Source organism: Xenopus tropicalis, chromosome 4 (assembly GCF_000004195.4).
Source record: "Xenopus tropicalis strain Nigerian chromosome 4, UCB_Xtro_10.0, whole genome shotgun sequence".
Lineage (NCBI taxonomy): Eukaryota > Metazoa > Chordata > Amphibia > Anura > Pipidae > Xenopus > Xenopus tropicalis.
Window position 1 is genome coordinate 76,288,581 of NC_030680.2, and position 14,463 is coordinate 76,303,043.

Consider the following 14,463-nt stretch of genomic DNA (forward strand, 5'->3'; position numbering starts at 1 on the left):
GAACTGTTTTCGGCAATCTGTTGTTTCTCCTACTCCCATGTAACTGGAGGAGTCCAAAACCGGACTTGGATTTTTTACTATTGAGTGCTATTCTGATATCTAATGGGAGCTGCTATCTTGCTACCTTCCCTTTGTTCTGCTGGGAGGGGGGTGATATCACTCCAACTTGTAGCTCAGCAGTAAAGTGTAAATGAAGTTTATCAGAGCACAGGTCACATGGCTGTGGCACCCTGGGAAATGAAGATCATGGCTAGCCCCATGTGAAATTTTTTAAATTAAATATAAAAAAAGTTTGTCTTTTCGAAAAACAGATTTCAATGCAGGATTCTGCTGGGGAAGCTCTATTAACTGATGCATTTTGAAAAAAACATTTTCCGACGACAGTATTTCTTTAACTAGAAACAATGCTGAATGGCCAAAGAGGTGACTGATAAATTTGAATATATGTTTATAAGCAAATAATCTTCACAGGCAAGATTAGGTTTCCTACTTACCCCAGTAAATACACTGCAGGGGACAAGATGTAATCAGAAAGGTACGTCACAATTTACCAATATACCTGTGTTATAAGGGAATACCAAACCAAATGAAAGAGATGTGAGTCTTGATTCTGGAATTTAGAGCAGTTGGCATCAGGCCTACACTTCATCCAGTTTTAAGGTTTGATGGATAATTATAATCTGGATCCTTTGTAGATATGAGGAAGCTAAACTGATCATATTTGTCCACATTTATTGGAGAAATCATGGTTTCACATTTATTTCTGGTCCTGCTGTTTGTGAGCTCATCAATATTATATATATATATATATATATATATATATATATATATATATATATATATATATATCTCCATTATAGAGGGAATTTAATTTGTAGAAGTGGACAAGATCTTTTGTTCTATTTTTGAATATTTCTTTAATATGCTTAAGAGTAAATCCATAAAAATCAGGGCAAAGCAGACAAGACCTATGTGCACATAATTATGTTCCTGAGGCTACAATGTCTAGCATGAAGCTATCAAAGATCCACAACAGAGGTCAAGCAATTGGCCATTTACGGCAAATCTCAAAAAGTGTCATCCAGTCACAGTTCACTGTCCAAATACCTAAAACAACTCTTACTGGTACTCACCACCAGGATCACTGGCACATGAAGTACTAGGCCTTGCCACTATTTGTTGCAGTTGAACCATGTACTGGCACAAATAAAGACAGCAGACCAGAGTTCCAGGGCAGCATCAACTTTGAAGTAAATTCAGTTTTACTGAGTCTCACATGCTTTAACTCAGTCGCACATGCAGCTCTGCTGACAGGAAAATCTTATTTTCTTACACATTTATTTAGGGACATAGGAATATCTGAGCTTCTGCTCATGGGAACATGTTTCTTATGTGAGAATGTAAACATTTCCACCCATCTGATATTTAATAAAATAGACAAAGATGAAGGGGATCCTTGGCTTGTTGTGTTACAAAAAAAAATCAGAACTTCTGTATAATCAGAGAAAATTGTAAAAGAAAATCCATCTAAAGGTTTAATAGAAATAGACAATTACAAAGGAACCCACAAGCTTAAATCTTTTCAGTGAAGTAGCATATAACTATGAATCATGTTTGGCCTGAAGAGTTACAAATTAAATTACTTATAAATTATGCATCTTCTAGAAATGTAGAACTCTACAGCATAACCACATTCTTAAGAGTGAATTATACTCCTCGCCTGGTACTGCCATTTAATTCATATTCATCTGCAGCTATTGGTAATGCATTACCCCAAAAAATTTACACGAAAAGCATAACATTGGCTGGAAATGGAAAAATATTTTCTTTCACTGGGGGAAGAAGTTGCAACTGTGGCAATTTGGAGCCTCCTTTTGGAATCTTTGGCCTTCTGAAGCATAAATGATGAGAAGCTGTATTGACTGGGGAGTGCCAGTATGTTAGTCACTCTTCATTGCATTCAATTTCTATGATTATTCTCTGGACCACGGGGCACAGGCTGGTATATTCCTAAAGCAGTGTTCCATTGCTGACTTAACTGTAGCTCCCAGGTATCAAGTGCCAGCCAAGTGCACAAAAATGTTCTGACCTGAGTAAACTCTACATGTTACTTGTTCTTTAAGAATGCAGAATCTGCTGTAATGTCTAATTTTTTTCTACAAAGCCTTTTCCCTGTTTTATAATGGTTATTCCACATTCTTACAGAAAGTTGTTTTAAGTCTGTATCCTTTGATCGCCACAACCTAATTTGGAATTCATTTCTCATACTCATCAGAAGGCAGCATTTATATTGTTTGTAGTATAAGTAGGTTTGGAAATACAGATTAATACAAATTTATATGGTACATCTCCAACAGACACTCCTTGAATTTAAATCCAGACATTCACCCAACAAACCAGAACAAATCTTGCTCCAATCACATCTACTAAATGAGCCAAGTCCCAGGGGATCAGTCAATGTACAAATAACTTTATTACACACAGTAAAGTGCCTATTCTTTAACAACCAGCTTATAGCGATGGAGATATGGAGTGCGAAGATGTCAAGCTTTGGTTACACACTCTGCTCTCATTCACCGGCGCTGGTTCAATCCTGTTAAATTCTTTAACTAAAAGAGACGAGAGATACAAATTACTATAAAAAGCAAACATGGAATATTATATATTTATCTGTCTATAGCTATATAACCAAGTTAATCTGCTCAATAAAAGGGAGTCAGACCAAACAGTGTAAAAGCATAGTGCTCTTGTAATAAAACCAAACTACTGAATTCAAATCAATACTGAGCCACTTATTTCTTTTATAGGCGATTTGGTCATAGTTCAGCAGCCAGAACGCTGTAATTTTCATATCACTACTTTAAAGGTTTTTAGTAACCCAATAATTAAAATGTACATTGCTCACATAATCTGTTATTAACTGCTTATACATCTCAATACAGATCATCTCCCAAATTGAGGGTTTGATGCAAACAATTTGACAAAAGGAAAGAAGTAAGAAAAGAAAGTAATGTACAAAACTTTTCACTGGGTGTTTTCCCAGGAAGAGAGCAAAACTGGAGCATTTGTATAAGCGATCATCTCAATACTTACTGTAACAGCTGCTCCCATCAGACCCTGTATCACAGCTTCTCCAGTAGATGCCACCTAAACATAGACATTACATATAAAAAGACCACCAGACAAGAGACAGTTATTACTTTCCTTACGTCGCAAAAAAGAAACCATGTTCAGGTTTACTGGTAATATGTTGACCCTTTTAAAAAAAATAAAAAATAGGCATTGGGCCTATGACACACATATTATCTGTGCTCAGATGGAAAGCAGCAGTGGTCAAAACTTCCCTATCTGCTAGTCTTTACTCCAAATATGCTCTGTTTATGGTAGACCTAATGGTGACTGATTTAAAATTGGCTGACAGGAGAGAAGCCCAGTACCAGTGAGAGGATCAATGTGTAATATCAATCAGCTTTACTGAAATTTTTTAAAAATAATAAAGAAAAAGGGCAGGGGACTGGCAGGCATGAAGGCCTTTGGTGGCTAACACTTGCCACTTCTTCAGAAGCTTATTTTCAATAGAGTTTATTGATATTACATGTGGATCCTCTTATCTGTACTGGGCATCTCTTCTGCCAGCCAGTTATGAATCAGTCTGAACTATCCCCAGAGTCAGAACGTTTACTTATGGTGATTTCCTAACTGTGACAGGCAGAGCATCAATCAGAATTGCTGAAGCAAGCATTTGGGAATTCTTCTATCACATGCCAGTAACTGACACAGACAAAGGGTCTTCTACACAATTGTTGTAGTGATGCATGCGCTGGCCCGATATTCAAGGGTCTGACCAGATGCACGAGCATATTGTTTTAAGTTGGGTACAGTAACTTAGCTGTGCAGTGTAGCTGGTCTCCCTGTCCCTCTGCCAAATGTTGCTGGGATACTGCTGTCCCAATCTCTCCATAGAGGGGAGGTCATTAATAGATATGTTCCTTCTCAACCACAGAACAGGAAGAGGTGGGTTAGGGTGGAAATAGTTTGAGAAATTTCTATACTGTACATAATTTATCTGTAGGGGAAGCTGTGACAGGAGAACCGCATGAGCACAGCATTGGTCCAGCCATTGGACAAAACACAACTGATCAAAGTCAAGTGTTTAGTACAGTGAAATTTTCCAACAAAAACCACACGATTTTGCTCTAGAAAATGTTTTATTTCCAAAGGCAATTGATTTGCTTCAACTGTGCATGCTTTGGCAAGCTCTGTATGAGCAAAATTACAGAAAAGAATCCAAAGTAAACTCTGCTGCGCACCTGGCAGGGTTATTCATAAGGACACTTTTCAGTGTAATAAAAGGAGCTTGAACAGAGGGCTGAGGTTTGGGGTGGGTTTAATTCTCATTTAATGCTATATAACATTGCTACTGTGCACATATTTTACCTGTACTGGACTATAAAATAGGTAAGCAATACTTTATAGGAAAAAATGCTATAAATGTTCCACCTAATTAATCTGGACCATGAACTTCAGTGATTGCTGGCCAAGTTCCCCTTGGAGATGCATTCCACCCTTACCGTATAATAATGTTGCAGGTAATAAAATATTGGTATATCAGTCATACATCTTTAGGACAGCAAATAATTTTCACCCCAAATCTCACCCTAATTGACCTTCAATCTGGTCTGATCCATTGTTCTTAGTAAACCATTGTACTGGCTGATTCTCTACCTGTTTCACGGAGGTTCCCATTGTCATGGCCTCAGAAATGCGGTTTTCAAGAAATTTCCATGTGTCTTCAAAGTCTGGAGAAGAATCTTGCAACATTACTAGCTCAGTTGTGTTATATATACCAGTCAGCACTGCTCGACGTGTGTACCAGCTAACCTGTTCATAAGAAACAATTATAAAGAATACAATTACAAAAATAAAGTGTTTGTATTGCATAAAACAATTTATGTGATTTAATGAATAACATGTTATCTTATTACTATTAATAACAGGTATTTATAAAGCACCAACATATTCCATGGCGCTGTGCAATAAATGTGTATGTGTTTTAGCAAAATAATATTTACAGTGGCTTGCAAAAGTATTCGGCCCCCTTGAACTTTTCCACATTTTGTCACATTACAGCCACAAACATGAATCAATTTTATTGGAATTCCACGTGAAAGACCAATACAAAGTGGTGTACACGTGAGAAGTGGAACGAAAATCATACATGATTCCAAAAATTTTTTACAAATAAATAACTGCAAAGTGGGGTGTGCGTAATTATTCAGCCCCCTGAGTCAATACTTTGTAGAACCACCTTTTGCTGCAATTACAGCTGCCAGTCTTTTAGGGTATGTCTCTACCAGCTTTGCACATCTAGAGACTGAAATCCGTGCCCATTCTTCTTTGCAAAACAGCTCCAGCTCAGTCAGATTAAATGGACAGCGTTTGTGAACAGCAGTTTTCAGATCTTGCCACAGATTCTCGATTGGATTTAGATCTGGACTTTGACTGGGCCATTCTAACACATGGATATGTTTTGTTTTAAACCATTCCATTGTTGCCCTGGCTTTATGTTTAGGGTCGTTGTCCTGCTGGAAGGTGAACATCCGCCCCAGTCTCAAGTCTTTTGCAGACTCCAAGAGGTTTTCTTCCAAGATTGCCCTGTATTTGGCTCCATCCATCTTCCCATCAACTCTGACCAGCTTCCCTGTCCCTGCTGAAGAGAAGCAGCCCCAGAGCATGATGCTGCCACCACCATATTTGACAGTGGGGGTGGTGTGTTCAGAGTGATGCGCAGTGTTAGTTTTCCGCCACACATAGCGTTTTGCATTTTGGCGAAAAAGTTCCATTTTGGTCTCATCTGACCAGAGCACCTTCTTCCATATGTTTGCTGTGTCCCCCACATGGCTTGTGGCAAACTGCAAATGGGACTTCTTATGGTTTTCTGTTAACAATGACTTTCTTCTTGCCACTCTTCCATAAAGGCCAACTTTGTGCAGTGCACGACTAATAGTTGTCCTATGGACAGATTCCCCCACCTGAGCTGTAGATCTCTGCAGCTCGTCCAGAGTCACCATGGGCCTCTTGGCTGCATTTCTGATCAGCGCTCTCCTTGTTCGGCCTGTGAGTTTAGGTGGACGGCCTTGTCTTGGTAGGTTTACAGTTGTGCCATACTCCTTCCATTTCTGAATGATCGCTTGAACAGTGCTCCGTGGGATGTTCAAGGCTTTGAAAATCTTTTTGTAGCCTAAGCCTGCTTTAAATTTCTCAATAACTTTATCCCTGACCTGTCTGGTGTGTTCTTTGGACTTCATGGTGTTGTTGCTCCCTCCCATATAGATTGTAAGCTCTACGGGGCAGGGACCTCCTTCATCTTGTGTTTCTGACTCTTATTGCAACTGCACCTTGTATTTATTGTTGTACTTTGTATTTATCCATTTTGTATTTATCCATTATTTTTAACCCCCGTCTGTATTAATGAATTCTACTGTACAGCGCTGCGTACATAAGTAGCGCTTTATAAATAAAGATATACATACATACATACAATATTCTCTTAGACAACTTCTGAGGCCGTCACAGAGCAGCTGTATTTGTAATGACATTAGATTACACAAAGGTGCACTCTATTTAGTCATTAGCACTCATCAGGCAATGTCTATGGGCAACTGACTGCACTCAGATCAAAGGGGGCTGAATAATTACGCACACCCCACTTTGCAGTTATTTATTTGTAAAAAATTTTTGGAATCATGTATGATTTTCGTTCCACTTCTCACGTGTACACCACTTTGTATTGGTCTTTCACGTGGAATTCCAATAAAATTGATTCATGTTTGTGGCTGTAATGTGACAAAATGTGGAAAAGTTCAAGGGGGCCGAATACTTTGGCAAGCCACTGTAAATACTTATCTAATTAAAGGGTAACGCCAAAAACTGATTTGTGCCAAGTGAATAATAAAAAGTACTTCTAAACAACTTTCCAATATAACTGAATTTTCAGTGATTTTAGAATTACTGTATATACTCGAGTATAAGCCAATCCGAATATAAGCCGAGGTACCAAATTTTACCTAAGAAAACTGGAAAAACTTATTGACTCGAGTATAAGCCTAGGGTGGGTAATGCAACCGCTACTGCTAAGTTTCAACAATCAAATAAATAACAGATAAATAAATAGATAACTTTAGGGAAAGAAAAATGCTACAGCAGCAGACAAAAGCAAGTTTGGGAAGGCTAAGGAAGCTGCCATACTAATTATCAAGTACTTGGACCCCAGTGTACAAGTTCCACCACAGTACTACAATAGTAGTTATAAGGGCAAAATAATTCTTGATGCTGGACTTAGTACAAATTTAATTTTTGTAAATAACAAATTATTGTACCAATTACTTAATCTGGCTCGTTGCGCACACCCACCCTCCCTTCCTCCACTTGTGTCCGTGCATACATACCTCCCTCCCTCCCTCCACTTGTATCCGTTCATACCTCCCTCCCTCCACATGTGTCCCTGCATACCTGCAGTTGCGCGCACTCTGGCTGACTCTGGCTCTGACTCTGTATACAGGGACAAGGAATAAGCCACATCAGGATTGTCCAACCTGTGTTCCTCCTGTTACCTATTAACTACAACTCCTTGCACCTGATAGCAGATACCGAGAGGAAGGAACAAGAGGTAGGAAATTTCAAGCACAAACACAGGAAAGGAATCAGCAATCTGTATGGTTTCCAGTAGTAGAAATCACTCCATTGTGGGAGTTGTAGTTCAACAACAGCTGTAGAGACACATGGTAAAGGAGCCTAATCCAGCAGTTAGACACCAAGAGACCCCTGCAGCTGCCCATATAAGAGGAAAGAGCAGGCGGCCCATATACATGTGCAGCTCTAGCCCTGTACAAATCCCCAGTGGGAGCCCAGAAGACAGGGAGGAGGAGGAGGCCGAATACTGGGCAAGAAGCAGGACCTTACCCAAAACTTGTCCAGAAAATAGGCCATGACCATGGTGCCAGCGGGACAGTGAGGCGGCTACTAGCCCAGCGCCTTGTGGGGTATTTTTCTCCAAACCGACCCCTTATGATAGCAGATATTGATAGCTGTGAGCTGTGTCTGTCAGTTCACCACAGCTCACAGCTATCAATATCTGCTATCATAAGGGGTCGGTTTGGAGAAAAATACCCCACAAGGCGCTGGGCTAGTAGCCGCCTCGCTGTCACCATGGCCATCATGGCTTTGTGCGACAAGCCCATTCAACGAGCCCATTCAAGGAGCCAGGAGCCAGAGCGTGTGCAACTGCAGGTACGCACGGAGCACGTCAGTCCACGGGGTGGGGGGGCGGTGCGACTAGCCCATTCAACGAGCCAGAAGCCAGAGCGTGTGCAACTGCTGCAGGTACGCACGGAGCACGTCAGTCCACGGGGGGGGGGTGCGACTAGCCCATTCAACGAGCCAGGAGCCAGAGTGTGTGCAACTGCAGGTAAGCACAGAGCATGTCAGTCCACAGGGGGCGGGGTGCGACGAGCGCGTTCAACGAGCCAGGAACCAGAGTGCAACTGCAGGTAACTGCACATATACTCGAGTATAAGCCGAGGATTACTTTTTCAGCACATTTTTAGTGCTGAAAAACTCGTCTTATACTCGAGTATATACGGTATTTGTGAATGTAATTCTAATTGAAAGCAGTGTTTGTTTATCCCTTTAGGTTCTTACTCCTGAAATAATAATATATTATTTTAGAGATCTGAACCAGACATGCAGAGTATATAAAATGCCAGACAAATAATTGCCTTATTGTAATAGTAATTACATTGACAAATTACTTTAAAACTACTGAAAAGTTTTAATTTGTATATTGTATAGTTGCTCAGAAGTAGTTATGCAAAAAATTGAGTTCCCTATTAGTGAGATATTTCTCATAGTTTTGAGATGATAGCAGGGGGTTGTTAAAAATAACCTCAGATAATATCTGGCTGTTCTTTAGTTCTCTACCTCATTTTCTCTATATAAAGGAAAGGATCCCCAAGACTTACATCTGTAGACTGATCTCCTGCATAATGCCAAATGTCATCCACCATTGCAGTGAGCAGCTTTAGGCTGGAAGGAATATTACGTGGGAGCAGTAGCATTCCCAATGCCTACAAAAGCAAAATATCAGGTTGTCAACACCGGGAAGCACTATTCTCATCAAAACAAGTGTTAAAAAATGTTTTAAAAATTAGATAAAGAAACAAGGGATTATTTATCACAAGTGCGGTGAGCAAAGTGCAATTACCATGGTTTTTCCCACAATGCAGTTTTTTTCAAGAATTCCAGGATTGTTACATGTGACATGAGCAGTTGCACCTAATGCATCAAAATTAACTCATCACTCAAGGGCACTTTATTTTGAATGCTTTAGTACAAAATACCTGTTAAAAGTTGGCTTCCTATCATCTGAAGAAAGGCGATATGGCGATGCAGGTGAAGTATCAGGGGCCAGGGATTTCGTACAATAGCATTCAAAATAATAAATGGTTTGTAGGATAGGGCAATTATTGGGGCAGGGTAGAATAGATTTTTTAGTTAAAAATTTTTAGTGTTACTTTTCCTTTAAGATCACACGAGTTGTGGTGTTCTTTTCTTTTGTTACATATACTTACCGTATGCACATTACCCTCTCATCCTCATTGGATCTGACACTGTCTTTTGTGGTAGGTGCAACCATATTATTGGACTTGGTATTTCTATGTGGAAGATGTAACTATATTTTCATTTTACTATATACATAAAATGGCACTCTGTTATTTAATCAGTGATATCTGTAAATTACCTGTGGCCATTGTTCTATATACGGGATATGCATCCTTAAACGAGCTTCAACTGCATCCCTCAAGAACTGAGTTGTTGGCTTCTTCCTACCACATATGAAACATTATTAGAAACAAAATGTGCAAAAACATTTTTTATGACAAATAGTTATCTTTTATTAATTCTGTAATGAAATTTACCAGTAAATGTGTAAATTTACACACATCTTAGAGTGTATCAGATACTATTTCAAACACATACACAGCAATACAAGGCAGGTTAAAGAATTAATGGTGCTAATAAACATGAACAATGATGCATATACTATTCCCACACCTTCAGAATGATGAAAATTATTAGTAATTAAACATGGGCTTGCACTGGGAACAGCAGCTCTATTGCCTTGACCAGCACAATAAAAATAGCATCCTAAACCCAGACGCTGCTTTGACTTTCCATTCAAGCAAGTGTCAAGCAGCTCAGTGTTGCAGCATGACAAAGATGTAAACTGCATCTATTTTTAGTGGAGGGGGAGGTTAACACCAGGACTTTTAAAGGACAGGAAGCCGTAAAGTTTATTTTACTTAAAGTAGAAAAAGCATTAATAACACTTAACACAGCTTTTTGTTTCAAACGTTGGCTTTTTCATTCTACTGCATATGAACACCCAAAAGGGGTCATAGAGAGCATGACAACAAGTTGCTCCTGCAGTAGTAGTTACCCAGGCCGGTGTAGTTTTCAGTGAACAGGAGCACTGGCCCGGGGTCTCAGTTAAGTAATTATAATCTCTGAGAGGTAACTAACTTTTTGACCCAAGTATTGTAAAAAGCTGAGCTTTGACACAAAACACCCATATTTTACCTTTACTGTGCATCCTTTACAATATAAGCATTAAAGGACAAGAAAAGTTAAAAATCACTTTGAGGTGCCAAATGTTCAGCAACCCCCCAGTGATTACAACAGCTAATCTGATACCCCAGACCAGAGCTCCTGTTTTCTGAAAACTGCACATCCCAAATGCTCTTCTTCATTTTTCATGCCAGTTTATTGGGCTAATTATATCCAGACTTACTCAGAAGTGCCTAACTGGACCAGTTTTTGCTCCTCTTCCAAAAGTTCAGTCAGTTGCGAATTGCACTGAGTAACAAAGTGTAGGACAAGCTCACTGCCTCCATCCTCAAACATTCCTGCTGCTGCTGCTGACATGTCCAGGGACTGTAGAGAGGATAAATAGAGAATAAGCAGCACAACTGCAATGGTTATATAAAAAAAATTAAAAATTATGTACACACACAGATTACCTTGGCTCCTTCAGCAATAGCATCTGCTGACCAACCAAAGTCTGGTACAAACTGTAAAGCTGCAGAGAGGATACGCTGCTGTAACTGCTCCTCACTTTCATAACCTTCTGATTCCTCTCCTGCCTGATCTGTGTATCTGAAAGCAACGCAAGAACTCATTACAACAGAATTTGTTTTGGGAGTAGTAGTGCAAAGATAATGCACTTACGGTTCAAGACTTTCATTGATGACCTATATACTTACACCAGCTGTATATCAGGGCTGTCCAACTGTTATTATAGAAGCAAACCACCAAGTGATTTTTAGAATTCTCTACCCAAGGGCTCATAGACAACTTTGTTTTTTTGCAGGTAAACCAGTTTTTAAGCATGCATAAGATATCTGAGATATCAGTCAGCTATATGTAAAAATATGGACCGCACTGCTGTACATTCTCAGTACAATGATATGTATGAATAACTTTATTTTTAAGGCTACATGGATACAGTACTTTGTACCAGTCATTTCCAAATTTGTATGTTTGATCGTATTCAGGGGGTTCTCTGATCCGTGAGATAAAATCTCTCCCAAAGTTGCCAATAATGCTGGCATTGCCACTATGAAATACTCAAAAATATCAAATAGATTAGAAAAACACCTGGGGGGAGGCTGCTGTTGCTGATATTGTTCTTCAGCATGTTCTGGGGTCCCAGCATGTGCAGAAGTTGATGAGAAGGGGGGTTGCTTTTGATCTTCTGACCTCAGAGCTGATGTGCCCCAAAATTTCCTAGGCATGAGCAAGAATGGCTGCCTCAGAACTGGAACAAAAAGTAATTGTCAGATATAGCTGATACTAACATAGAGACCATTTTAGCAACAGGTTTTTATAAATTTAATCCCTATTTGTAAAGTAGTTAGTCACTAAAAAGTAAGTAACTTTGAGCAATTATCAACTCAAAGAAAAAATTCTTTTTAGGGCAATATTAACTTTAAAGGACAAGGAAAGGCAAAGTCACTTGGGGGTGCCAAAATGTTAGGCAACCCCAAGTGACTTTAATCGCCTACCTTTTACCCCAGGAAGAAGGAAGCGCTGCAGCTACCCCGGGCTGGTGCTGTTCTCTCCGTACAGGGGCACCAGCCCGGGGTAAAAGGTAGGTGATTAAAGTCACTTGGGGGTGCCTAACATTTTGGCACCCCCAAGTGACTTTGCTTTTACTTCTCCTTTAACAACTTTTTTATGGCAACTGTAGTGGGGATCAAAATACCCAGCATGCCATTCATCAATAAAGCTGGGGACGTGTGTGTGCAGTCATAGACTGCTTATGATTATATGCATACACCCAAATTGCATAAGGCTTCATTGGCCTGAATGTGGGCTCCATAACAGTCTACTTCCTGTGATAAAACTCTTAAACCTTTTGTCGTTACTAGGCTTTTAAAGTCTATCGCTTTAATCGTGTGTGTGTGTGTGGTTTAAAATAATGTCATAATTTTGGGTTTGCTATGGCATCATACAAATTACACATTTATAAATACTGGTAACAGTATTTACATATAAGCACTACACAAAGCTTTATAAATAAGTCATTTATTTTACACCAGTAAAAGCGATCCATTGATCGGTTGCTTTGGGTCATTAGAGCTGTTGCAAATTCATCCTCAAACACAAGAAAATAGCACACATATTTAAAGGGCACCTATCAACTAAAAATTATAACAGAGGCTGCTTTCTGGATAGGGGGCACAATAGTATATTTTGCAAAATAAAAAAAAAAACAAAAAACTTGCATGCCCCTCCACCAGTACATAGCTCCTGGTGATTGAAGTTATGTTGAGGCACATGCATGTGACATAATGAGCAAGATGTTAATGTCTTTAAATGGGGCTGGGATGATTTCTTGAACAAGCATAGTATCTAAAGCTATTGTGATACTAAAATGTGAATGTATAGATAGGTCTGTATCTGAGTGTATAGATAAGTCAGTATGGGTTTATATATGTAAGTGTATAGATAGGTCAGTATGGGTCTGTATGTGAATGTATAGATAGGTCAGTATGGGGGTGTGTGTGTGTGCTGGGTTTACTTTACTTTTTTCAACCCAATGTAACTATATGATAACTATATGATCTTATGTCATGGAAATAATGAGCAAGCTGAGGCATTCACTCATTATGCAAAGGGGAAGAAGGGGAGGAAAAAATACTATTGTATTCCACAACTAGAGTGTGGGCTCTGTTGATGTGATAGGTGCCCTTTATGAGTAAATAAATAGGTAGAAAGGTAAATCATAATTATAAATGGGCACATTTGTGTAGTATGTATCGCTATTCATCCTTTACAATATAAATAATATTGAAGATTTGTTTTCTTGAGTACAGGGTATGTCTTAATATGGGTTAACATATGAAGGTATTTTCATGCTGCGCATTTGTGCGTATGTGTGTGTGAGATGATAACTTGATATTTTAATGCTTAAATGCAACCCATATCCCTGGTTAAAAGGGATACTATTTTTTGGGCTATAGGATTTACCCTTAATTTGTTATAAAGAAGGCCAAGTGCTTTTATACAGGTCAGGGAACTCCAAGGTACCCATAATACAAACGTTCCAGTGGGTCATGTGACAAAAATTACAACACTATGCACCGAGTATAATTGATTACATCACCAGGCATCCTTTATAAAGATATAATCTATGTATAAACATATATATGTAAATAGGGAAGAAATGATTGCCCATTTATCAAGACAGGACCAAATTACTTAATTATTCCCTGTTTATGGTTAAATGTTGATTTGTACCTTACTATATCACAGTAAAATATTTCATTTTAATGTCATGTGGCTTGGACTCATACATAAGCTTTTCAGTAAGGGGGTGTTTCAGACACACTTGTACCTGGGCAGTAACCAATAACAACAGTTTGCCTTTATTCTATCACCTGAAGCTGACTGAACAAAGCTAATCAATGATTGGTTGCTCCCTAAGCAGTTGTAAAGATAATGTTTGAAATCTTGCGCTGAACTACAGTACTCCCTGCTGCTCCACTAGCATTAAAGAGTAAGCGCTCGACCGTCAGTTTGGCAACTGGAAATGAATCACAAAGGCAACCCGCTAGTTAACTCTTTCTGTGTTTGGGTCGAAAGAGTTAATGCTAGTTAACTTCCGGTACGTTGCCCTTCAGGTCACCTTCTTGGTGCCTACGCCCTGTTCCCGCTTTCAGTCTGTCTGCCCACTTGTCTATTGTTTCCCCTATACTTTCTGCTCCTCACCGGGACGTCGCCTCGCCACCATTAGCAGAAGCTGTCGCCCGCCAGCAGCTTTCAGAACCCTCGCCACCGAGGCTGCCATCTTGGAAGCTGGCAGCTACGGGCGTGGTTTAGTGTTTAGTCGCCAGCTAATGG

General features: G+C 39.4%; 1 protein-coding gene across 1 annotated transcript; it reads right to left on the bottom strand.

The window, feature by feature from the left end:
* Window positions 1–2,454: 2,454 nt before the first annotated feature.
* coq9 (coenzyme Q9) lies at window positions 2,455–14,422 on the bottom strand. Its single transcript, NM_001011181.2, is given in 9 exon segments — window positions 2,455–2,609; window positions 3,094–3,147; window positions 4,726–4,881; window positions 9,021–9,125; window positions 9,800–9,884; window positions 10,850–10,992; window positions 11,079–11,214; window positions 11,716–11,875; window positions 14,332–14,422. Coding segments are annotated over 9 exon segments (954 nt in total). The 5' UTR covers window positions 14,411–14,422; the 3' UTR covers window positions 2,455–2,573.
* Between the last annotated feature and the right edge of the window lie 41 nt (window positions 14,423–14,463).